This window comes from Hydractinia symbiolongicarpus, chromosome 15 (genome assembly GCF_029227915.1).
Source record: "Hydractinia symbiolongicarpus strain clone_291-10 chromosome 15, HSymV2.1, whole genome shotgun sequence".
Classification (NCBI taxonomy): domain Eukaryota; kingdom Metazoa; phylum Cnidaria; class Hydrozoa; order Anthoathecata; family Hydractiniidae; genus Hydractinia; species Hydractinia symbiolongicarpus.
This window is the reverse complement of record NC_079889.1, coordinates 9,492,615-9,519,206: the sequence shown is the minus strand read 5'-3', so window position 1 is coordinate 9,519,206 and position 26,592 is coordinate 9,492,615. Positions and strand designations below refer to the sequence as shown.

General features: G+C 32.9%; 2 protein-coding genes and 1 long non-coding RNA gene across 5 annotated transcripts in view; 1 reads left to right on the top strand and 2 right to left on the bottom strand.

Moving 5' to 3' along the window:
• The first annotated feature begins 134 nt into the window (after nucleotides 1-134).
• Nucleotides 135-3,433, top strand: LOC130628967 (uncharacterized). Its single transcript, XR_008981885.1, has 2 exons — nucleotides 135-2,114; nucleotides 2,945-3,433. It is a non-coding gene; the product is annotated as an uncharacterized LOC130628967 (long non-coding RNA).
• A 12,357-nt stretch (nucleotides 3,434-15,790) lies between these two features.
• Nucleotides 15,791-23,114, bottom strand: LOC130629178 (NACHT, LRR and PYD domains-containing protein 3-like). Its single transcript, XM_057442301.1, has 3 exons — nucleotides 21,551-23,114; nucleotides 19,879-20,250; nucleotides 15,791-19,251 (listed from the first exon to the last, which is right to left on the bottom strand). Exons 1-3 carry the CDS (start codon nucleotides 22,377-22,379, stop codon nucleotides 16,532-16,534), a joined length of 3,921 nt encoding a protein of 1,306 aa, XP_057298284.1. The 5' UTR covers nucleotides 22,380-23,114; the 3' UTR covers nucleotides 15,791-16,531.
• A 140-nt stretch (nucleotides 23,115-23,254) lies between these two features.
• Nucleotides 23,255-26,592, bottom strand: part of LOC130629179 (uncharacterized) — a 29,024-nt gene continuing 25,686 nt past the window's right edge. For all 3 annotated transcript variants that reach the window (XM_057442303.1, XM_057442302.1, XM_057442304.1), the window contains 2 exons: nucleotides 26,082-26,453; nucleotides 23,255-25,454 (listed from right to left, as the gene is read on the bottom strand). In XM_057442303.1, coding sequence (XP_057298286.1) covers nucleotides 23,461-25,454; nucleotides 26,082-26,453 — 2,366 coding nt within the window. In that variant the 3' untranslated portion in view covers nucleotides 23,255-23,460. The remainder of the gene's footprint in view (nucleotides 25,455-26,081; nucleotides 26,454-26,592) is intronic.

The following is a 26,592-nucleotide window of genomic DNA, read 5'->3' as shown; positions in this document are numbered from 1 at the left end:
TTAATTATGTGATTATATTATATTAAAAAAACAGAGGCAAGAATCTAGCAACTTGCTCACCACATATTTTTATGGTTTTTATTATAAGCAATCCTCTAAAAGAACTTCAAAAAATGCAGGTGAACAAGGTAGATAAATTTTTTGTCTTAATAATTTTCACCAACCTGTCTAGTTTCATACTTAGTAATACCCAATATCACTCAACAATTTGTCTATTGTCTACTCTGTAACGTGCTCAAGTTTCGGTGCCAGTAAAAATGGCAATATGTTATCCTGACATAAGGCTCAGAATATCATGTCATAGCCATCCAGTGTTGCCAGTGGAAAGAGAAAGTGAAATCACATAATTAGGATGTTCACGTAATATGAACGGTATAAGCTCACTCTTTATTATGCCAGTTTATGGCCTTTGGGAAGTTGTTGTTGATACTATGTAGAATGCAAACATTTCATTTATGTGACGTGTTTGGTGAATCAGTTACATAAAGATGAAGAAAAAAGTTTTTTGACCATAAGTATTTTGCACACAGTTTGTTTGGTCCTTATATGCCTTTTGCTTTTAATATATTTGAATATGTATCTTTGTGAAATTTGGTATTCTGTGTTGTTTATCGACCTCCTTTTAACAGCTAAAATTAGGGTCTTAGGAAATATGATAATAGTAAAATTTTTTTTGAATCCATTTTATCATGCTGCTAGGAACACAGCATGCCAATTTTAAATTCATTCTTTAAATTTGTCCTATAGTTTTCATTGTTGTCGCAGTAATAAAGCTGTTCAATAATCACTACACTAAAATCTAGGTAATCACGGTCAAACATTAGGCACATGTTATAGACTTTGGAAGTTGCAACTACCTACTTGCAATAAAGCACACAGCATCAATGTTGCAGTTTGTTTTATGATTGCAAATATAAATTAAGTAATTTACACATAATCTTTTTGGATTAGTAGCCAAATACAACCCAAGTCAGTTTTATATAAGAGTTTTGGAGAACCACAAAAAGAAAGTATAAAGTTTGGTGGAATGGATTAATTCCAAACTAAACAAAAAACTTTCCTGATCACAACCATGAAGGTTGGTAGCTAAAATATTAAAGAAATTACTTTAACATTCATATACATGTGGCTAAAAGCACTACAACTTAAGGTTTAACTGCCTTGGAAGTGTTTTTTTTTTACATAATTCTTAGTGTATTAGAGGGACTAAAAACAAAAATTATTATCAAAGGAAATCAAATTAATGTAATTTAATTGTGTTACCTGACTCTTAAGTCATTACCACGTACAAATATGGGTACTAGAATTTTGTACTAAGTGTGTCAAGTTGGACAGCTTTTGGTTTCTCAAGCTGATTTTCTTTTTATATTGTATAAAACTACTTCTAAAAATCCCTCCCTCTAAAAATCAAAAAACCTCAATGACTTTTTGAGAAAACTCTTACATTTTTATCTATTTGTGAAAATTGTAATTGATTTTTGTGGAATATCCATCTTCCGCATCAGCTAATGCAGAAATCAAATCGGGTATCCCATTTGTATCCCTTGTTCAATTCCTTTGGCATTCTTGATTTTACATAAAAAGAAATGAGGCAAATGAGAAAAGTTTGTATTGGAATTAATTTGTGAAGCCTGTAAGAGTTGTCTGTCTTGTCTGCCTAATACCTAAATTAATAACTTGTATTTGGAAACTTAAAGAATAACACCCTTTATGCAAAGCAGATTTATTTTTAAAAACTAGGATTTAACAACGTATTAACTAAATGTTTAGCAGTTAATTGAAAATAATTAATGTATGATGATAATTGCATTCGTATAGTCATAAATGCAGAAACGTTTGGATAAATAAAGTGTTTCATATAAGATGTCCTTTTATAAGAAATGCTGAAAGATTATTTATCAAAATATATATATTTTTAAGAAGAGTTTTATTAAGTTTCACTTGCTTTTATCGTTAGGGCAATCATCTTGTTTCTCTTTCTCTTCAGCTTCTGTAATATTACCCTCATGGCACTTCTGAAAGAGAATTTATTTAAGCATTCAAAACCTAAATACCTTACAATATATTTTTTATGATCCTGCTCTTAGCTTTAAAAGAACAGCAGCAAACTAGAGGTAAAAATACAGAATATTAAGCAAACTAATGCCGAAACTTGCATGATCTAATAAGCAATCCACAATACTCTCAAAACAAAAGTTTTCAATAAATAATTTTAAGTGATTATCAAGCTGAAATCGGTTAACAACCAAACCAGTGTACAAAAATCGAATACAAATTGAAACTCAATCTTTCATACATTTTTGATTCTGTTTTGACTCCTCTAATTTGAGTAAAGACGTGATCTTCTATTAATTTGTATATGTCTATGTAATGGTACAGTTGATAAAAAGATGTTACTGAAAGTTTATGCTATATAGATCTAAATACTAAAGATAAGGAGTAGTAGTTAGTGATTGTGTTAGTGAGTATTTATTATAAAGTGGAAAAGCCAGGTGTACTTTTTCGCACTGTTTCCCGTCACATTATCTGCTTAGATTCTAGTTGAGAAAAATAACGTTGATATTTTCATGGTGTTTGAAATCATTAGTTTTTTGATATTTTTTTTTTTAAAAAAAATTATTCCCTAATTCTACTTAATATTTCTTTCCCTTTTGAATAATTGAGGGTAATCTTATAAAACAGTCAACGTTAATTTTCTTAATATAGGGAGTGTAATAACTTAAAAAAAGATAAAAAAAAACTTTTACTTTGTTCTGCGAAAAACATTTTAAGGCCAGAATCGCAAAAATAAGATCTGCAAAATGTTCTTATCTTTAACGCCGTAAGCTAGCCATTGTTAATCTTGTATTTCTTCTTCTCCCAATTGAAGATGTTTTTACCTGATGTATATATACATTGTTTTCCATGTCATCAAATATATTAAATAAGTGCATCGATTTTTTAGGAAGATGTCTAAAAAATCGAAATTATCTCGTACATCAAGCCATCAAAATTAACTCAACTGCGACTTATAAATATTTCCGCACGGTTGTATAGACCAAAACTTTAACATGGGTAAGAACTTGCACCTAATATACAAGAAAATAAAGCAAGAAAGTATCGAAAATACGATTATTGGAAGCATCTAGATCCTGCTTAACGAAGGAAGAAGTGTCATTTTACCAATGTTAGGTTGTGTTAAAATTTAACTGTTATAAAACAATAACTGAGATTGACTGATCGAGAACAATTGATGGAAGACTAGCAGTAATATCGGATCTTTAAATATATAATCACACTGTCCGTCCTTTTGTTTACATAACTTACTAAAATATTGTGAATACATATATATATATTTGTATGTATTGGGTTTTATTATCAGCACACGCTATGAAAGCAGTAAATTAATACTGAACTGTAATTCATTTACCCTAATATTTACTATAAATCCTTACATAGTTATGTAGAGTTTGCATGCACTACTAATATGTATCATTTATTTAACAGTACAAATTGTGTTCTATAAAGAGGTCCGTTTTAAAATTACCATGGAATAGTTCTTTTATGCAGGTAAATAAACTGCTACTTAAGTGTTTTAAGAACCTGTATATAAAAACATTTAGGCTGGATTTTGTCAAGGGTTAAAGATTTGAAAAAGTACCAGCATGGTCTTTTAAATAGATTATACTTTACTCAGAGAAAAAGTGGCGAAAGAAATTTGAAAAATTTGGCGTAAATTAAGTTTTTACGAGATTGGTTTTGGGAACGTTTCTTTAAAATTTTAATTTGTAAGGGGCTGTTCTTATGGGAGATATTTCGTCAGTTAGGGGGGGGGGGGGGGGATATTTAAGCATAATATAATTTTAACTTTCTGCTTATATGACATGGGCGAGAAAACTTTTCTTCGAGTGAGAAAATACCATGTGATAATTTCTATTGTTTATCGTGATAAGAATCTATTGTTTATTTTTGAAAATTATGCCGAATCGACATAAATTTATCTCGCCTACCGAGGAAACTTATGTTCATATGGGAAAATGCATTACCCGCTTACCGAGATCTCGATCATGCGCCCCCGAGATCTTGGTAAGCGGGTAAATGTTTTTTCTCATCTGAAGGCAACTAAATTTTGTTGATCTCGACTTGATATCATGCTGAAGCATTTACACGGTTCCCGAGGAAATATTTCCCATATGAACAGCCCCTAAAATCTACACATGCAGGTGGAACAGAAACACTGAGTTACTATGCGCTGTTTCCGACGTTCTGCGATAAGTCGGGAACGAAGTTTCTTTTCAGAAAGGCTCGGTCTTTGGTCGCGTGGAAAGCATCGCAAACTTTAACTGTCATTAATAATAATTGATGCAATTTTTGTTTTACGTACCTCATCGGCGCAAGTAATCAAGAAAATGTTGGCCTGAAGAAGAACAGACGGACATCGACAACTCTAAAATGACCAGCTTCACAGTTTTCTTTTTTGAAAAATACGCACAAAAGGTGCAATCCACATTTGGCCGTGGATACCGAGAAAGTTTTTAATCAAGTTGCTGGTCACAAGTCGGTCGATGTCAAGTGCAAAAATCTGTGATAAATATGAAATATGTTTTTTTAAAATATCCCATGCGATGTACCACTACACCAATATAACCAATACCAACAAATACAAAAAGTTACTCCAATACTGTTGTTTTTTCTGTTCTGATTTATTGTTAGGAAGATGTGAATAGAATCTAGTCTCTAGTTAAAATAACAAAAAAATATTAAGAAAATCGATTGATAAAAGACACAGTCTGCTAAAAAATAACCAATGCTACACAGAAATTAACAACTAATCAAATAACTATTAGAACGCCTTAAAAGTTTTGTAAGTTTTATACAAAAACATGAACATTTTTCTTTTCAAAGTGACACAATAAATGTCATCGTTAACCCTTTTTTAAGGCCTGTAAATTAATCCGCCCCCTTCCCAACTTTTGATGGCTTTTCTACACCGCATTAAACTTATGCCTGAAGGAAATTATTGTTTGTAGAAATTAATTTTGGCAAGATTTTGCCAATTTGGGGAAAATTAATCCCCACAATAATTATTGGTAACTTTGTAATTCGCGAAAATTAAGTCCCGCAAAATTTGGATTCTTTCACTAATTTTTAAATCACACATACGGAGTAGTGTGATATGTTGGTTTACCTTTTCGTCGTGGCGGCGGCGTTTTTCAGGAAAGTTTCATCACACCAATTTCGAGTTGTTTCGCGTATGCCACTGTATCTGTGCTTAAATAGTGCTTTATTATTAATCAGGGTTATAATAGACATTTATTTCACAAATAGTATCTTATTTACTATATTTAAAATCGTCGAATTGTCGACTATTGGTAGAATTATGGATATAAAAACAACTATTACATTTCTAAAGTGTACAAATTAAATTTGTGAAGATTACTTTTCTTTCAAAATTTTTATCATCCCCGTTTGTTTTGGTAACTACCGTCATTTAGATTTCCCTCGCCAGTTTACAGAAAATATTGAAGTAAACTCTTTTTTCATGTGTAGCAAAAGCAATATAAGTCCCCTTTCCCCCAGTATCAATGTTCAAAAGTTGTGCTAACACGTTTCCAAACATTGATAATGAGGGAGACCGGGTAGGAAAGGATTATACTGCACTTTTTGTAGCTTTCTGCCAATATATTTTGACCGAGATTGTCTCTGAAATTTTAGACTTTAGGCCATTTTTTGCAGTAATTTTTTGACTTAATTTTTAGATTAATTCTAAAGGTGGATACTATATATATGTTTTGATGTATGTAACAGCGTTGTTTTTTGTACCATGCTAAAATTGAAAACAATAGAAATGCTAAAGCAATAGATGACGAGGCAAATGGGCAGTTTCCGATAATCGAAATACATTATAATATTCCGTGTACAATTGTAGTTAGGTGAATACGTTATTGTTACTAATTTTTATGGGTATTAACTTTGACGCACTTGTGCCAAAAAAATTTATGCGTTTTGCGTCACTCGGATTTTGCATGAGTTTAACTGTAAAATGTATGCATCATATCAGTCACAGCATAGTACTATATAGCTCTGATTAAGTTTGAGTCAATTTGGACAAGTCTGACAAAAGTCTTTTTATTATATACTTTTACATCATTTTGAATATGCTTAAATCTTCGGCATTTGATACAGGTGCTTACTGTTGATGAAATTAGGAATCGGTTTTTCGAGAGACTTTGGAGAAGGAGCGAATGCGGAAGCTGTCGCTCCTTCTACATTTGCTGGCGAGCGTAAACGTACGAAACCTCGCGCATACCAGATGCCTATCGCCAGGACGCAAATTCCCGCTCCTATTACATAATTAATACACATTAGCGATGCTTGAACTTGACTTAGGTTGATCACTTGATGAAGTAATTTCGCTCTGGTTCTTTCGTAAGTTCTCCTTATTCTTACGTTTCCATTCAGCAAGTTTCTTACCAGCAGCAAATCAGCCTTCATTTTTTTCATTTACCTCTATAAAATTCACTCCTATCGTTGTATTGTTGTATTTTTATAGATTCTTATATAGATAATTTTAAGTTTATTCCCCATCTTCTTGCATCACATGCGTGTCTTCTACATCTTCCTTTTTCTTGGACACATGCGTCACTGTGTGTGCAGCAACCAGAAGGGACGATAAAAATTTACCAAGGGCAGAGTACACAAGGATTCCTAGATCTGCCATACTATCCTTAATGATTGGTTTCTGCTCAATATCTTGCCTCAGAGCTTCAACACTACCGAGTTGAAAGACATTTTCTACAACATTTGCATACAGGGAGATTGCATGTGAAGATAGACCTAGTGCCGTTTTTTGCCCCTTTTCGTTGATATTGCGTTGAGCATACTCAGTATATGCTTTTGCGATTGCTTCACCCGGTGCCTTGTCTACAAACCCCCAAGTACATTTCTTCGGTTAAATATGCCCTTTTTATTTTCGCAGAGCTTCTTCTAAGACTTTACGTTTACTTCTGTGAGAGTATCCACTTGCATGAAATGTCATCGATTATTTTAGCAATCTCTTTCATTCTGTTTATTATTGGCCTATATTTTTGAAAACAGAGTAAGAGCAACACGTAAGGTAGAGCGAATGCGCATGTGCAAGATATACTTAGACAAGTTTGCATCACATGTGTGTCAATTTTGTTTCACTATTTTTTAACAGCATAGTGCCCACGAGCTAGTGTTGGACTCTGATCCTCTTGGACAAGCCTTTTATCATCAGCGCGATTTAGGGCTAGTTTGTTCACCTTTGGAGTGTAGTCTTAATGATTTTTCTCCTGGATGAGCACCTATATCCAACCATTGTTTGTATATAATCGTCGAAAGTGATAGATTACTCCGTTATACATTTCTTCACACCTTTGGCTTTACGATCACCACCATTTTTCGTGAAACATTTGTAGGTATAGAGTTTTGCTCTCCGTACTATGAACTGCGTCATGATTTTCGTCCTTCATCAAGCGAACGAATTTTTTATTCTTTCCAATTGGAGGCGGTCTATTATCTTCTTCACTGTACCCACTTGTATCAAAGCGTTTCTCAACGTCGTCTGCAATTTCTTTGTAGAAATCTTCCGTGCGAATGTGGTAAACGAAACTGTCAGTATCCATATAACAGAGTTGGAGCTTGCTACCATATTTCGGTTGCATATAGTCATAATGCAATTCATACATCAGTAGCTTAGATATATCTAGAATCGCCTGACCGACATACACAAGCTTCAACATTTTAATCTCCGTTTTACCCATTTCTATACCCACTAAATGTTTGCTAAAACGAATGCAACCTTTGAAGTTTGGCTTTGGTACAAGCTTTGAATATTTTCTTGGTTTGTGACAAGCTTAAGATGACGATGATTTCTAACATTTTCCATCGTCTTCCTAAAGACAGAGACTTCTCAGGGTAGTCTATATCAACCTGGAGTAGGTATCCATGCTTGTTTTTTTTTTTTTACTAACTTTGCGATTTTTTTTACTGCAAACTTCTCTGTCTCGGAAATCCATTTGAAGCTATCTATCGGTAAGCCTTCAATCATTGCCCATTCATACTGGTTGTTGTTATATTATCCTTATCGAAGAACCGTGTATTTCTTTCCTAATTTAGATGCGCGTCGTAGCCACTCAGGTTGTAGAAGATGATAAGGATTTGTTTTGGAATCTTATACGCCAGGTTGCAGTTGTTATGTGCTGCTCCTCGATAGAGACCAGTATAGTGACAGTGATCTCGAACTTTTCGATTTTGTACAGGATAGACGAATGGTTTCATACAGATATGACATTCCGCAGCCTCATTGTATTCTATCTTCAGCACCTCTGTAAGTTCTATCATTTATTGCTGAAGAAACGTATCGTACAATCTCTTCACCTCGTCTTCCAAATGGTCCACGAATCAATCGCTTAACACAATCTTTCCCGCGATAAACCGTTAGTGGGTTCGGTACGTAAGTAAATTTGCTGTATGTGCACCATCCAGATGATTCATGCTTGTTCAGCTTCTTGTTCTTGCTCTCTCTACGATCTTCAACCCGGATGATTAGATTTACGAAGTCTGCGTATATGGGACCCCAAACTGCATCTGACCATCCTGGTATTTCAACCATTTTTTCGCTCTCCTTTTGCATCGTAATCTATGCAGTATTTGTAGTGCTTGTCTCTCAATTCTATCGTGTTGAATGCTGCGAGGCAGTTCAGACAGAAATGCTGTTGATGATGTTTTTTACAATTCAACCGACTCAACAATCTTAATATGTTTTTAAGCAGAGGTGTAGTGCGTCTTCTTACCTTCTTTGATGAGCTGTAGGTTCACCTGTTTACTACTCGTGATGTTATAGCCGGATCATCGCAGGGTACTAATGCTCTTTTTCGTCACGTAAAACACGTTTACAGCAATGTCTGGGTTGTTCTTCTCAAACTTGGATATACTTTTGATACTTGTAGAAAAATCTAAATCCTGCCAGTTGTAGTGATTTTCGAACTCTCGTAGTTTGGATATCCTTTGCACGTCTTTCACGATCTTTTCATTGTGCAAAGATGCTATGCCACTCCATTTAAAGCACTCTTCATCTTCATTGTGGAGTTGATGATACCCTTTTTAAAGGAAATCCAGCTAGGCAGTTTTATGTACGAAGAGCCTCTCGTAAGCAGCAGCTTATAGAAGTCTACATCTAATAATATAACTCTGCATTACTTATCAAAAGAAAGCCATATTTTATATAAGAAAAAATAAATAACCACTTTAAAGATTAAAATAGTAGATGTTACTTTAGATGTTACTTTTAGAGTGAAAATCCTGAAAACAGTCTTCGCAGATATATTTTTTACATTTGACACAGAAGTTGACTGTATGTTTGTTTTTCCGCTTTCCAGTCTGTGCATCTAATTTGTAAGCACACATATAGCATTTTCTCCTTGGGTTTTTCTTTGATGCATAATGCTTTTCAGTCAATCTTCTAGAAGGCAGAACATCAACCTTTGATGCAGTTTTTATTTGGCTCAGGCGACCTGCATTGTCGACAAGGCTTTCATATTTCTCGTCCAGGAATGGCTGAATCAATTGATGAATCAGCATTTCACGATATTTATGATGTTGCCGTTATTTCGTTTGGAACTCAGGGAATTTTTTGAAAAATAAAACACGCTATTCAATATGGCCATTTCAAAAAGTCTGAAAAATACTTTTTTCCACCATTTTCTCGCTTTTCGTTTCAAACCATAATAGGATAATCGAATTTGTCGACACCACCCATATTGTCATTATACGCCTTGTTCATGACAGGTTTTTAAACATCCCCTTTATGACGATGGACAATTTTTTCCTGATTTGCATGAATGGAGGACATAAGAAACACATCTCTGTTGTTCTTCCAATGCACACAGCAAGGATCTTCAAGTTTTGTCTCCTTGAATGCCTTTGGAAATTCGCCACAGTTTTCGCCGCAAGCAAATGTTTTCCTATCTTTCAAATCTTTAATGAGTTGAAGACTAGTGTACTAGTTGTCAATATATAAATGAAAAGCTTTGTCTAAGTAATCTAGGATTTCTTTTAAAGGCCCATTTGTATCTGAAACAAAGCGGATTGGAATATTTTCTTCGTCTTCGCTGCTTGTTTCTTCAAGAGAACTTTCTTCCCAACACTCATCATCACTGCTTAACACTTCTGAGGAATCAAGTACAGCATTTATAACCTCTTGCAGGCTCAAGTTTTTATGTTTGTACACTTTTTCACCAGTAGCACTTCTGTCTTGGTCAGCCATTTTTTGGTTTGTTTTTGTTCAGTTACTGAACTTCAAAGGCATTTTTTCAATGTGTATGTTACTCTAAACCAATCAGATTTGTGGAATATGGATTCTGTGCTACTTCAAGACTGTGCATATGAATTTTGAAGAAAATCCGGGCAGGCAAGCCGAATATATTCCGGATTTTTTTTGGGGGGTCCGTTTTCGGACCCCCTAGTTGCTAAAGGGTTAATATTTAGATTACCTTTCTCGCAGGATTTTACACTTTTAAAAGACTTTGTTCTCTTTTAATTTTGTGAACGACGAACCCACTTTTTTATAAGCTCTGTTTTAACAAAAAAGCTGACACTTTTAAGTTTAAGTCCTTAAATTTTTTTTAAAATATCTCCAAATATTTAAAAAACCTTATTCGCTCTTTAACTTTTATAAACAACGAATTCCGTTTTTATAATCTCTGTTTTGTATCACATGAAACCTTTTTAATAAGTCCTGGCCTCATTTTCCCATAAAATAAATCAATATATTATTTATAGGTTACTGAGGATGAGAAAGATGAAATAGAGGATAGTGGAAAGGATGTTGTGCGTTGTTAAATAATGATACATAATTATAGTTATATTTATCTATCTTTATTTTGCATGCTACTTTTTTTTAATATTCCTCAATTTCCCTCCCTCGCCCGATGTTTGATATTATTGCTCGTTTTGTTATTACTAGAAAAGTATAGTGAGAAGGTGTCAAAGTAGCTACATACCGCCACCAACATGTAGTATGCCTATATTTATGAACGATGTAAGTACCGCTTTTAAATTGTTTTACGTTAGCATGTACACTTTTTCATTAAAATCTATCATTTGTCTCTTTATTTGTTACTGTGTCTGTTTTAATCTTTATCACCGGTTAGCAGAGTCATGTCGAATACTATAAGAGTGAGAATTGATTTTGCTAAGCATACAGCATAAGAATAGAATTTTAGGAGGCTACCTGGTTAAGCAATTGCTTTTTTTGAAGTTTCGTAGTTTAAATAGGAAACCTAGGACACTCTTCGTAGCACCCTTGTTGATAAAGTACCAGAAACCATTGAAGAAGCTATCCTGAGAAATAAATATAATAACAGTTACTAGTACATTACCTACTTGATTAGGGTCTTAAGTTTGTCTTTTAGATTTTAATAAATAGTATCATTAGCCTCAAATTAATTGACGTAAGTTCAATGTCTTCATGCATTAGAAATTGCAGAACCGATTCCTTCTCTTACGCTATACGCAGGCTTAACGTATCTTTTTCATCATACAAAAGTGGTTGAAGTAACAAACAAATGTAGTGTCTCTAAAATTAAAATAGTTCTTCAATGTTAGAGAAAAGAATTATAGAAAAAATAGAAATAGACATCTAAAAAAAAAAAAAAAAAAAAAAAAAAAAAAAAAAAAAAGGCTTAACGTAATAATATAATAGCCTTAAATCGTTTTGTCTTCAAAAGTTCCAACATATCTCCCTACTATTGTGTGAAGATGGTAAGTCTGGTAAATTTTTAAAAAGATATTGTTACAAATGCCTCCATTGAGTCGTGCTGGAATCTCAAAGATTCAAGAAATTAGGCATAAATTTTTCGTCTACTTTACAAAGAAATGGGCGTATCCACTTTGGGTGTTACAGCCAATAGCCTCGTAATATAACAGAACTTCATTTCTTTTAGCCAAATGTAAAAAAAGAATTTGCAAAACCATCGGAGGTAATCCTCTTTATTAACGCTTACCTTTTTGAAGGATTGGTGCTTAATGTTTAACGAATTAAAAGACTAAAAATTTTTTTTATAGATTTCTTTATGCAGGTTTCTCCTTGTTTCAGGTTATGGATGTCTACAATATCCACTTTACCCGTGAAAAAATGGTTTGTGGTTTTACTTTTATTTAATAATTCTTAAGCTTGTGAACTTACTTAGGCATTTTCTTATTAAAGTCTAGTCACAATCTGAAGCGACGGGGGAAAGATATTGTGTGGCCGCAACGGATCCAAAAGAAAGCTTCATTTGTAAAAAAAATGATGATTTCATTGGTAAATCAATATATTTTTTTACATACACAGCACTTCGTGTATTTGACATGCTTTTAACCCTACTTTGTTATTTTTTAGGCAGAGGAGTTTTTGCTTTAAAGACCTTTTTACCCAATGATTTCTTATTGCAATATCATGGGGAATTGGTTGATGCAAAAGTTGGGGCAGAGCGCAAGCTTCATTACGAAAATGAAGGTCGTGGCTGTTACATGTTTTTTTTTTTTAATTTTAATGGCAGAAAACTTTGGTAAGTGCGCTAGCTATGTTTTTTTATAAGCACAACATGTATAAGCATGCCCGGCCTCCATTTTGTGAAAGGAATAAGAGTAATCACGAGTCTGCGGAATTTCGGTACCACATCGTTCCCCTAACTTTTAATACCCCACTTTACATTTTTCGCAATGATTAATTCATTGACGTTGTACAGCACCATTATGTCATAAAATTATACTTTTTTGAGAAAGTGCGTAGCATCCTCTGTAATAAATTTGGTTAAACATATGGTAATTTGTGTTTAGAACAATTATAAAAGACCGTTTACTTTGGAGATGCTCGTGAGTATAGTTTGGAATGTTATATTTCTTTCTTTTATAATCAAGCGTAAGTCAGGTATTCATTAATTAATTAATTCATTCATTCATTCATTCACTTTTACTTTATGATGGATGATGCCACTTTTGGAGATGCCGAAGCAAATCAATAAACCAATAGGAATAAGGCGAAAGAAGTGGAAATAATATTTTCCTTTATTCAATATTATATATTAATTGCAGTAAATGACCAATTAAACGTAATGGGTGTTTATTGAAACAACGATTAAATGTTACATTGGGATTACTTTCTTTCGCTTTAAGTCTGATTTTAGCTTTATCTTTTTATGAATGTACACCCTGGACTTTCTTCAAGCGTAAGCGGTTATTCATAGTTATGGGTCAATTACGGCAACACTAAAGTACGTTTTGTAAAGAAAGATTGTTTCTATCGAAAATATGTTATATATCCTTTGTTCATTATTTTCAATCGAATATATATGTCTACTCAACTTTTCTGTTTTCATTTATTATGAACGAAAGAAAAATGAGAAATATGGTGGACTCTACAATATTTTAAATAGTTATGAACTTAACTGGTAGGCTTGGGTTTTTAAATACCAGTACAATAGCAGATGCCTATAAGTTACTACCTTGAAAAAAAATAACATCAATTCACAAAAGCAGTTATGTATTATACAGACATGGCAAGAATATTTTGCGAAGTTTTGCCAGGCTACATAGTTAACTTGGTGTTCTAGTTTTCTAGCCTTGTAGGTAGTAAAGAATGTAAAATTTAAAATGGAGTTTAAAGGTAACAATTCACTCGACCCACAAAAAGAAATCCAAACGTTTTTAAAAGTCTAAGCTGGCTCAGATTTATTAAAAAAACACTTAAAGTCAAAGGTCGAAACAGTCAGAGCAATATATTAGTTGCAGTAATATGCCAACCCAAGTTTTTGATTCACGAACAAGAACTGTGGTTAGAAAAGGTAGTAGTCTACTAAGTAAAGTAAGTTACATGTGGCAGGTCCAAATAATCTTGACTGGAGATATGAACATTGACTTATTTAAAGAACATAATATAAGTCAACAGTACTTGGGCATGTTGCAGTCTTACGACTTACATCAACATTTAACGAAACTTACGAGACAAAAAGCGTCTATTGAACATATTTGGACAAATAACCCTAGCAAAGTTAAAGTACAAGACGTGTTACCGGCAGACGAAGTGAGTGACCACAATGCAACGTATATCTTTATTAACATAAGACCAGACTGGTTCAAAAAGTGCTATAAGTATATCCTTAATATTAAAACATTTAATGCAAATTTGTATATAAAAGACTTCCAAACATTACCATTTAATGTGGTCTATGCTTTAGACGATCCAGAAGAAAAATTCTCCATTTTTAACGATTTAACGAAAGAATGTATTGACAGACATGCTCCACTTATTCGAAACAAAATCACTCCAGCGCCAGCACCTTGGATGCGTGATCCTGCTATACTAGAGTTAAAACAACAGAGGAACTCTAGTCGAAAAACCGCATTCGAAACGAGCAAAAAAGTAGATAGACACAACTTGCTTCTCTATCAAATCAGCAAAAAAAGTCCTTTCTCACAACTGCATTAAGCTCAAAACGACCGGCTGATTTTTGGAAAGTTTTAAAGAAAATTTTGAAACCATTCTTTTCTATGAATGACATCAAGGACATCAATGCTTTAAATAATCACTTTACCACTGCCGAACGACAATAAATTACCGAAACATAAGTATGGAAACAGTCAAAGCTTTCAACTTCAGTGAGGAAGGTTTTCATTTTCACGAAGTTAAATACAGTAAAGTTGTTGACCTATTACGCTTATTGAGAAACTACTGTTCTACTGGTGATGATGAAATACCGATATGGCTCATAAAACCTGTAATAGAACATCTTCCATCGCCTTTAACCCATATAATCAACTGTTGTGTCGAAAAATAACACTTTTCTAATCAATGGAAGATTGGATGAGTGGTTCCTATACCGAAGGTTAATCAACCAATGTCTTATAACGATTTCAGACCAATTACAATTCTTCCAGCTCTTTCAAAGGTTTTTGAAAAATTATTATGCAAGCAGTTATTAGAGTACATTGACAATAAATCGATATACAGTAACACTCTATCCGATTTTCGGAAAATCATTCAACGGTTACCCTCTTATTAAAACTAAAGGATGACATTATTAAAGCAATGAACAAAAGTGAAATAACATTGGCTGTCATGGCAGATTTTTCAAAATACGAAAACTTTATCGAATAGGATTATCGAAACCTGCCATAATAATGCTGTTAAACATCTTTCTGCTCGAGGAAAATACATACAAGTAAATGATAAAAAATCTAGCATATCTCAAGTAGTTTTCGGAGTGCCCCAAGGCTCCATACTGGGTCCAATCTATATGTTAATGACCTGAGTGATTGTGTTAAAAAAAGTTATGTTCGCGAAAGATTTTTTTATCCTTTTCAGTTACTTATACACTGCCTATGCTGTTAAGTCACGGAAAGAAACTTTACTCACGATACGCTAAGCATAATCGATAATTGCCGTAAATTGGCATATCTAAACAGTGCTCTGTATACTTGTGACGTCTTAATGACTTTAATGAACAAAATCGGGGACGAGTAAATTTTCCTGACTATTGCATACACTTTCAGATTTTTGCATAAAAGATTTTAGTTACACCATGGATACTTCTTTTCGTACACCCATTGATACACTTAATTAATTTGTTTGCTTTTCTGAATTAAAAAGTGTTTTGCGATAAATCGATAAATACAGAAATCGGGAAAAGAAGAAGAAGCACACTTAACACACACTAATAAATTTTGTAAATATATGCTCGAACTCGCCGTAAATAACAGGTTTGATAATTGCGATAGAAAATCTATAAAGGTCTTTTAGCTGCAATATTGTGAAAAAGTAGAATTTATTAGTTATGTAATAATAAATTTTGCTTTCTTTTTGTGGTAAACATAAGCGATCATCTACAAAATAAATTATTTAATCAAATTTAAAAAGTCCGAAATATTCCACCAAAAAGCTAATAATTGAAATACATATGCATAATGTCAGAATTATTCCACCAGTCCAACATATTCCACCTTGTCCGACATATTCCACCATATGTCCGATATATTCCACCACGTCCGACATATTCCACCAAAGTCCGACATATTCCACCAAAATAATAATAATAATAATAATAATAATAATAATAATAATAATAATAATAATAATAATAATAATAACAACTCTTTTTGGTTAAAAGACATGTTTCGTCTTGACTACAAGATATCGTTAGTTATATTAATATATGTGCAATTTTCTTTAAACAAGCTTTTATTGAAATTAATAGCAATTGCTTAAAATGTGTTTGATTATATATCTATTTCATAATAAAAACCACTCGTTCACCCGTGCTTTGACCCATTTCGTCATTCCCTCTATCTTTAACAGTTTGAAACGAATACAGCCTGTTTTTATACTATTATAGAATTTTAGCTAGAGTTTGAGGCGTGGAGCTAGACACTTTGTTTGACTAATGCTTTAGTGTTTGACAGAATATAATTAAACGAAATTTAACTTTCAAAAATTCATAAACAAGAAAATGAATAATATAATGTCCTTTACGTGTATCTTTTGTCTTTACTAAAAAACTATGTCTGGTATATAACCTTTCAAACTTTTGCAGTCATCAGCCTTTAGCCCACAGCCAGACATAATAAGTCGACTCAAATGATTTGCATTTTTTCTTGCAGCTTCCATAACTGAATTTGATATGTATTTTAGCGAAATCGTTGATATTTTTTTATTGTCACTAAGATTCACGCTTTCAAAATTTGGCAGACAGGAACATAAATTTTTGATATGGTCGTCACTTAAGCCACAGTCACTAAAATCTATTATCTTCAACTTGTTCGTGTTTTTCTTAACTGCTTGTGTAATGGCGTCTGATATGTATTCCATAGAAATCGGTGACATTGCATCGTTTTTAAAAAGAGACAGCTCTTTTACATATGGTATACAACTTTGTAAAGATTCTATATGATTATCAGTTATCTTGCAATCGTATAAATGTAATTCTTCCCAGTTGCTTTTGTTTTCTTCAACTGCTTGAATAATAGAATCTGATATGTATTTCATCGAAATCGGTGACATTGCATCGTTGTTAGAAAGATCCAGCTCATTTAAATATGGTATACAACTTTGTAAAGATTTTATATGATTATCAGTTAACTCGCATTCGGCTAACCATAATTTTTTCAAGTTGCTTTTGTTTTCTTCAACTGCTTGAATAATAGAATCTGATATGTATTTCATCGAATACACAGTCATTTCTGAACAAAAAGACAGATTCAGTGTAGATAAACATGGTATGCAAGATCGTAAACTATTGATATGCTCATCAGTAAAATCAACTAAACCTAAGTCTGAAAGGGAATGTCCATTCTCTACGAAACCTTGTTTAATTGATTTTGATAAGTGCTGCATTGAGGTTAGCGTCATTTCCGAATCACGCGTAAGATTTAATATACGTAAATGTGGTATACAACTTTGTAAACATTTGATATGATCATCGCTTAAATCTCCTTCATATATAGATAGGCTCCGTACATTAAGTCCATTTGAAATACACTCAGAAAGTAATGATACACTCCAGACACTTAAGGATGTTCTAACAAACTTCAATATTAATTCATCTATGCTATTTAAAGAAACTAGTTTCTGAATTTCACTTTCTTTCATTTGACCATCTACCATTTTAAATTCGATGTCTAGTAGGTCTAAATCGACTGTTTTTGACTTCAGAAAAAAAAAAATAAACTGGCTAAAAGTGTGATGATAAGATATACTCAAAATTCTATTTTTCCAGACACGTCTTATAACATCTGCTGAAACTTCACCTCGATACTCGTGGTATATCGACAGGAAAATTTCTTTATCGTTGAATTGGAACAAGTTTTCTACAGTTAAATCGCTCGGTGATGCATTTAAACCAATAACAAATTTCTTGATATACTGAGAGACGTTTTCATTGTTCTTCAGTAATCCATACAACCCAGCCAACAAAGGAATACAATTCCTCATATTTGGAAGTTTTGATACTGGTTCAACATCAATTCCAACAAGAAACATGTAAACAGCACTAAAAAATTCCTGCAAAACCAAATGCTTGAACTGATAAAAGTCACCATCATCATCCCCTTCAACTTTTTCAATGATACCAGATTCTTCAATAGTTTTTAAGCAATCCTTATCTACATTTTCAAATTCCTTTTGTGTGAAAAGAATTCTTTGCTGCTCAAGTGACTTAAACGCAAATTCCGAAGTAATTTTAATCATCCGTAAAACATGTTCGCTCTCAGATAATTTAATGAGCGCACAATTTTTTCCTTTAAACTCGGTCATGTGGTCCCTCAAAAATACCAAGCATGCTGCAATGTTCAATTTTGTGATCGTATTTAGTTCTTCCAGCTTCTGTTCCGAATTAAAAACGGTACATATTATATACAAATAAATAGGTATATAAGCCATGGATTTAAGGTTTTCAATCTCATTAAGGGCAGTCTTCAAAGAATTAATTTTCTCTTCATTACATAGGAAAAATTTCCTAATGTAAGTGTCAACGTTGTCCTCACTAAAGCCGGACACTTCAATTAATTTAAGCTGCGAATTCTTTTCTTGGAGTATGTTTTTAATGACATCACAAGCCTGCGGTCGTCCGCATACAATCACTTTGCCTTTTGAAAGTAGGGATATCTTCTGGACGATTGCATCGTGAATAAGGGAAACAAAATCTTGTGCAAATTTTCCCTCTGAATATTTGGTTAGATCATTAAGGTATCGAAATTCGTCGATACCGTCAATGATTATGAGAACTCTAGCATTGTTTTCAATTAAATTTTTAAATAGCCCATCAAAATAGCCAATGTTTGGAAAAAATCGTTTCACAAGTTCTTCCCAGCTAGAGATATTTCCTACCGCGTTTAGCTCACGACATGTAAATTTAAACACAAAGTCAATATCTGTCAAAATGTTCTCGTTTGCCCATTGTAAAACAAAATTCTCCACGAACGAAGTCTTGCCAATACCTGCAATACCTCTAATTAAAATGGCTTCATCACCTTGCTGAACGATATTCTTTATGTCGATTTTTTCTTTGTTTGACTTAATGTTCTTTTGAAAGTGTTCTTGATCGCTAGCAAATGTTTCATTCCATTGCCCTACTACCAAGTCTACATAGGCATTACTACGATCTTTGATTGTATATTTTCTACCAGATTCAGTTTTAAACGCTGAAGCCATTTTCCAATCCGATAATTCTTTCTTGTATTGTTGCTTAAGTGATATGGAGCACTCTTTCAACCCTAAAAAAATAAACACTATAAAATTTAAGCTTCTTTTTTAGAGCGCTTCAAAAGAAAAAAAGACAAAGAGTTGATGGTCGTAAGTAGCGTTTTTGTTTACAACTACACCATCTCAGCCAGACGTCATTATTTTTAAGTACGTCATCGTATATTAAGTAATCGGTTATCTGAATTTGTTTTTCAATTAACTAGTTACGAGTCAGTATTTTAGTGGCATGTATAATTAGATCGTAAAATCTGCGGGTTTTACAAAACAACAAAATCAATTTTTTTCCAAGTAGCACTGACATTAGAAAAGTATTTATTATCGAAAATTAAATTTTTTACTTTATTTCAAAGTTAAGAGACAAAAACAGAAGGGGCTGAATGAGGAATAGGGTTAAGTCAAAGAATTTCCAACTTATTTCTAAATTTTTATTAAGACAAAAATTTATCGCAAAATGAAATAATAGTAAGGGTGGCATTCTTCCCAGCTTTATAGAGTTAAAAATTCTCATTTAAACGCTATTGACAAATGGTAAGTGTTCTTACTGACGAGCCTCTAACGCCCTAAAAATTTGGGTTATTATGAAAGCAGTGTTTAATACAGTTTATACTGCTTCAGAAAATTATTACATCACATCTTACCGCGCGTACAACACGTTGTTGACGTGATTGTATCAACAATATCCTGACGCTCTATTAATTTTAATTGATTTTTCAGCTCATCCCATGGAATTTCACTTCTGATATTATCAAAGCATTTGTTCATGTTAACTTCATTAAGACATTTTTCCTCGTTCTTATGGGCAACCTTGTATTCGCCAAGTTTTTGTTTCTTGTTAGAAGTTTCCGAACTTTCGTCTTCACTATGTCTCTTTCTTTTAATTTCATCATTTATGTCTACAGTGACGTTTGATATGATTTTTAGTCCTCTGGCCAAATCCTTCCACTTACTTCCAATCTTTTCTGAAACAATCTTCAAAGCATCCAGGCTTGCAAGTTTTGTGAACTCTTTCGCTAAACATGAAAGAAAAACTAATTAATAAAGAAAGCGGGACTATCAATAAGAAATTCCGACAAAAGTTTTTTTCTTCATTGTAGAAAGTTCTTCTACAAGCGTCCTCGTAAAGTCAACCATAGCGAAGTACTATTTTGCAGACCTAATACAGGCTATGGATTTCATGTAAAAACACTTGACTTCTTTTATTAAGTAGTAATTCCTATTATCGAGTCATTGGAGAGAAAACGATTGTAAAGTCGACCTAATCAACACACTGTTTTTTTGAGAAAAAGAGAATTTGTGTGTAGGGAGCTACAACCCTTGACGAGAATATGTAGACAGCGGGATCTTCTTTGCTATATAATTAATAGGGTTAAAATTTGATACTCCTTTTTTATGTAACATTTGAGGTGTGAAATCTTCCAAAGTGTCAAAAAATCGAAACAAAATACGTTGTGCAGTAAATGACGCAATCTGTATTGACGGAAAACGAAATGGGAAATTATTATTAAATGTTTAGATATATTTAGAATAATCTCGCTTGTTCATGAAAAGATAATATCTATATTATTCATTGACAATGACTGAACAAATAAGTGGAAATATCTTCTTTTTTACATAATCTACATGGACAGTTGTATCTTGGAAGACCTTATGTCTGTCACTTGTTCTTTGATTAATGTTTTGACGTTGATCCACACCGTAGCAATATAACCTTCAACGTCAAATTTTTCTATATCAGGAATACGAAAACTTTTACACGTCTTGCGCATTCAACGTCGTCCTAAAAACCTTCCTCACGAAGCGTATGATGCTGATTTCCGTATAAATTAAGATATTGCTATATTTTGGGAAGAAAAAATTTTCGTTGTGATTGTTCAGATCGTAAGTTCTCGTAGCAATGAATTTATTCGGACTCCCGTTTATTTATTATTCATTTCTTTAGACGATTCTAGACTACTCCTTTCTTATACATTCTAAAACCTCAAACTTTTTAGGGTTACAGAATTATTTGACTAGGGAATTTCCCTTGATACTTCATTGCACTGATATTTTTCTGATTTAGATAAAAACTTCTATTTATGTCATCATCTTGTCTCCCGTCCAGGAGGACAACATAATGTAAATTAATTACGTTTTTCGATGTTTTAATTTGACTTTATTACACGAATTTCATATTGGCTACTCTTAATGCCACACTAATTTTGTTTGCTTCTAGCTTTTTGCGAGATTCAAGTTAAAGTATATCATTTGCTTTAAACAAATATAATTTTGACACGAGAAAAGAAAATAGTAATAACATGATTGGTTGCTTACATTTTTTTAAAGTTTCATTGTCCTCCTTCAATGCTCTAATTTCTTCTTTATTCTGTTTGCTTCTATCTTCATTCTGTTTGCTTCTATCTTCAATCTGTTTGCTTCTATCTTCAATCTGTTTGATTCTATCTTCATTCTGTTTGATTCCATCTTCATTCTGTTTGATTCTATCTTCATTCTGTTTGATTCCATCTTTATTCTGTTTGATTCTATCTTTATTTTGTTTTACATCATCTTTCATAATATCTTGTTCTGCTTTTTGTAACTTAATTTGAAACAATTCATTTTTCAAACAGTATTCTTTCAAGGAAAGCGTTTTTAAGTCAGTTATTTTTTTTATATCGTAACCATTCCGATGTAAAATTGCTTGTATTGCGTCCCATAACTCAACATATTTTGCCTCAGATAGCGCTTTAGCATGCATAACACTATTTCTTGCGTTTCTGATCCGAATGATTTCAGCACCGTCACTTAAATCAGTTTCTTTTGGTGCTTTGATTTTCCAACCACCCTTTGGTTTTTTTATTTTTGGGCAGCAATTTATCAATATATCACAAAGAGTTGTGATATCAAACGATTTCGAATCCGTTTCCCCGTTTCCTGGAAGTGCAATATCTAAATTATGCTTTTGCAATTTTTTCTCGAATGGTTTCAATGCTTGATACAGTTTTACTTTATCTTTCGGCATGTCACCACGTCCCGGGTCATGTAGCATATCTAGTAAATAATCACAGCATTCGTTGATGGGAGCAACCAGTTTGACTTGGTATTCATTTTTATTAATTACATCTTGTGGAGTGGACCCTCCAGCTTGTGATGCTGCCGCCATAGCTATACGTCCTAAAATAAAATGATCAGCTTTAAATTAATACACCAGGGAAATTTTTTTGAATAAGGCCAAAGTTTTAAAAAAAAAATTTTTAAAAGCGAAAATTTAAAACAAGCTATAATTCAGCAGTTTTTCAAGCAAATAACTGCATCTGTTAGAAAAAAAAACTGAGCTGTAAAACCTAAATTTTAATGTTAATAAATTCGGCAACAAGTTCGAACATTATTTACTTAACTTACAATTTTCTTCTTTTAGTGTTAAATTGATTAATATATGTTAAATTAATAAGAGATATTGGCGAACATATTATTTGATTCATATTCAATATCAGTACTATATCGACAGACAGAAATTTCCAAGATTGATTACTCAGTGATCAGACGGTTTGATAATATTGCTGTAGTAATGAAATATTAAAAAAAAAAGGTTTCAACCGTGGGCTCTTTTAGCGGAGTAACTCTTGTGAGAGGAATGGGGTAAAGTGTTCGCGGTCTAAACAGAAAATGCTCATGAGTTGTAACGTAACAATGATAAATAAATCAATACAAACAGCTGTGTTTAAAAAATTAGGGAATGACGTAATCGGCACCAGTAACGACGTGACACATATTGTCTGCATAATAGAACATTCTGGTCTTGATCATACAAGATTTCTGTTCTGTAATATATACATTACCTGGTATGTGTACTGGATCTTGGTATCACAGGAACATTTACTAGCATACCGTAGTGCTTGATTGAACGTCCAACATTTATTGTGATCTTTTTTATAAGCACCTCTCTCGAATAAGCGTCCGGAGGCGGTTATGTAAATATGTTACTGAAGCCAAATTGGGCACTTATTCAAATATCTTGGAAATTAAGAAAGAACAACCTTTAACTCAAAAGCAGATTTCTTCATAAAATAATCTACAACATGAAATTTCATATTTATTTATTTGTTAAAGATTATTTAGAGATTATATTTAAAGTTAAAAGAAGAATAAATTCGTTAAAAAAATTATCTTACAAAAAATTGTTTATTTTACAAAACGTTTACGTTCGTTACATTTTACAAGAATACAGAAAGGCTGTAATAACTTTAAAGTTTCCAGCGCTTCATGTCACAGAAGTAACAAACAACCAGATGGAAAAAATATGAAGAAAAGTTTGAGATTTTTTCTAAACCTTGTTTAATTGATTTTGATAAGTGCTGCATTGAGGTTAGCGTCATTTCCGAATCACGCGTAAGATTTAATATACGTAAATGTGGTATACAACTTTGTAAACATTTGATATGATCATCGCTTAAATCTCCTTCATATATAGATAGGCTCCGTACATTAAGTCCATTTGAAATACACTCAGAAAGTAATGATACACTCCAGACACTTAAGGATGTTCTAACAAACTTCAATATTAATTCATCTATGCTATTTAAAGAAACTAGTTTCTGAATTTCACTTTCTTTCATTTGACCATCTACCATTTTAAATTCGATGTCTAGTAGGTCTAAATCGACTGTTTTTGACTTCAGAAAAAAAAAAATAAACTGGCTAAAAGTGTGATGATAAGATATACTCAAAATTCTATTTTTCCAGACACGTCTTATAACATCTGCTGAAACTTCACCTCGATACTCGTGGTATATCGACAGGAAAATTTCTTTATCGTTGAATTGGAACAAGTTTTCTACAGTTAAATCGCTCGGTGATGCATTTAAACCAATAACAAATTTCTTGATATACTGAGAGACGTTTTCATTGTTCTTCAGTAATCCATACAACCCAGCCAACAAAGGAATACAATTCCTCATATTTGGAAGTTTTGATACTGGTTCAACATCAATTCCAACAAGAAACATGTAAACAGCACTAAAAAATTCCTGCAAAACCAAATGCTTGAACTGATAAAAGTCACCATCATCATCCCCTTCAACTTTTTCAATGATACCAGATTCTTCAATAGTTTTTAAGCAATCCTTATCTACATTTTCAAATTCCTTTTGTGTGAAAAGAATTCTTTGCTGCTCAAGTGACTTAAACGCAAATTCCGAAGTAATTTTAATCATCCGTAAAACATGTTCGCTCTCAGATAATTTAATGAGCGCACAATTTTTTCCTTTAAACTCGGTCATGTGGTCCCTCAAAAATACCAAGCATGCTGCAATGTTCAATTTTGTGATCGTATTTAGTTCTTCCAGCTTCTGTTCCGAATTAAAAACGGTACATATTATATACAAATAAATAGGTATATAAGCCATGGATTTAAGGTTTTCAATCTCATTAAGGGCAGTCTTCAAAGAATTAATTTTCTCTTCATTACATAGGAAAAATTTCCTAATGTAAGTGTCAACGTTGTCCTCACTAAAGCCGGACACTTCAATTAATTTAAGCTGCGAATTCTTTTCTTGGAGTATGTTTTTAATGACATCACAAGCCTGCGGTCGTCCGCATACAATCACTTTGCCTTTTGAAAGTAGGGATATCTTCTGGACGATTGCATCGTGAATAAGGGAAACAAAATCTTGTGCAAATTTTCCCTCTGAATATTTGGTTAGATCATTAAGGTATCGAAATTCGTCGATACCGTCAATGATTATGAGAACTCTAGCATTGTTTTCAATTAAATTTTTAAATAGCCCATCAAAATAGCCAATGTTTGGAAAAAATCGTTTCACAAGTTCTTCCCAGCTAGAGATATTTCCTACCGCGTTTAGCTCACGACATGTAAATTTAAACACAAAGTCAATATCTGTCAAAATGTTCTCGTTTGCCCATTGTAAAACAAAATTCTCCACGAACGAAGTCTTGCCAATACCTGCAATACCTCTAATTAAAATGGCTTCATCACCTTGCTGAACGATATTCTTTATGTCGATTTTTTCTTTGTTTGACTTAATGTTCTTTTGAAAGTGTTCTTGATCGCTAGCAAATGTTTCATTCCATTGCCCTACTACCAAGTCTACATAGGCATTACTACGATCTTTGATTGTATATTTTCTACCAGATTCAGTTTTAAACGCTGAAGCCATTTTCCAATCCGATAATTCTTTCTTGTATTGTTGCTTAAGTGATATGGAGCACTCTTTCAACCCTAAAAAAATAAACACTATAAAATTTAAGCTTCTTTTTTAGAGCGCTTCAAAAGAAAAAAAGACAAAGAGTTGATGGTCGTAAGTAGCGTTTTTGTTTACAACTACACCATCTCAGCCAGACGTCATTATTTTTAAGTACGTCATCGTATATTAAGTAATCGGTTATCTGAATTTGTTTTTCAATTAACTAGTTACGAGTCAGTATTTTAGTGGCATGTATAATTAGATCGTAAAATCTGCGGGTTTTACAAAACAACAAAATCAATTTTTTTCCAAGTAGCACTGACATTAGAAAAGTATTTATTATCGAAAATTAAATTTTTTACTTTATTTCAAAGTTAAGAGACAAAAACAGAAGGGGCTGAATGAGGAATAGGGTTAAGTCAAAGAATTTCCAACTTATTTCTAAATTTTTATTAAGACAAAAATTTATCGCAAAATGAAATAATAGTAAGGGTGGCATTCTTCCCAGCTTTATAGAGTTAAAAATTCTCATTTAAACGCTATTGACAAATGGTAAGTGTTCTTACTGACGAGCCTCTAACGCCCTAAAAATTTGGGTTATTATGAAAGCAGTGTTTAATACAGTTTATACTGCTTCAGAAAATTATTACATCACATCTTACCGCGCGTACAACACGTTGTTGACGTGATTGTATCAACAATATCCTGACGCTCTATTAATTTTAATTGATTTTTCAGCTCATCCCATGGAATTTCACTTCTGATATTATCAAAGCATTTGTTCATGTTAACTTCATTAAGACATTTTTCCTCGTTCTTATGGGCAACCTTGTATTCGCCAAGTTTTTGTTTCTTGTTAGAAGTTTCCGAACTTTCGTCTTCACTATGTCTCTTTCTTTTAATTTCATCATTTATGTCTACAGTGACGTTTGATATGATTTTTAGTCCTCTGGCCAAATCCTTCCACTTACTTCCAATCTTTTCTGAAACAATCTTCAAAGCATCCAGGCTTGCAAGTTTTGTGAACTCTTTCGCTAAACATGAAAGAAAAACTAATTAATAAAGAAAGCGGGACTATCAATAAGAAATTCCGACAAAAGTTTTTTTCTTCATTGTAGAAAGTTCTTCTACAAGCGTCCTCGTAAAGTCAACCATAGCGAAGTACTATTTTGC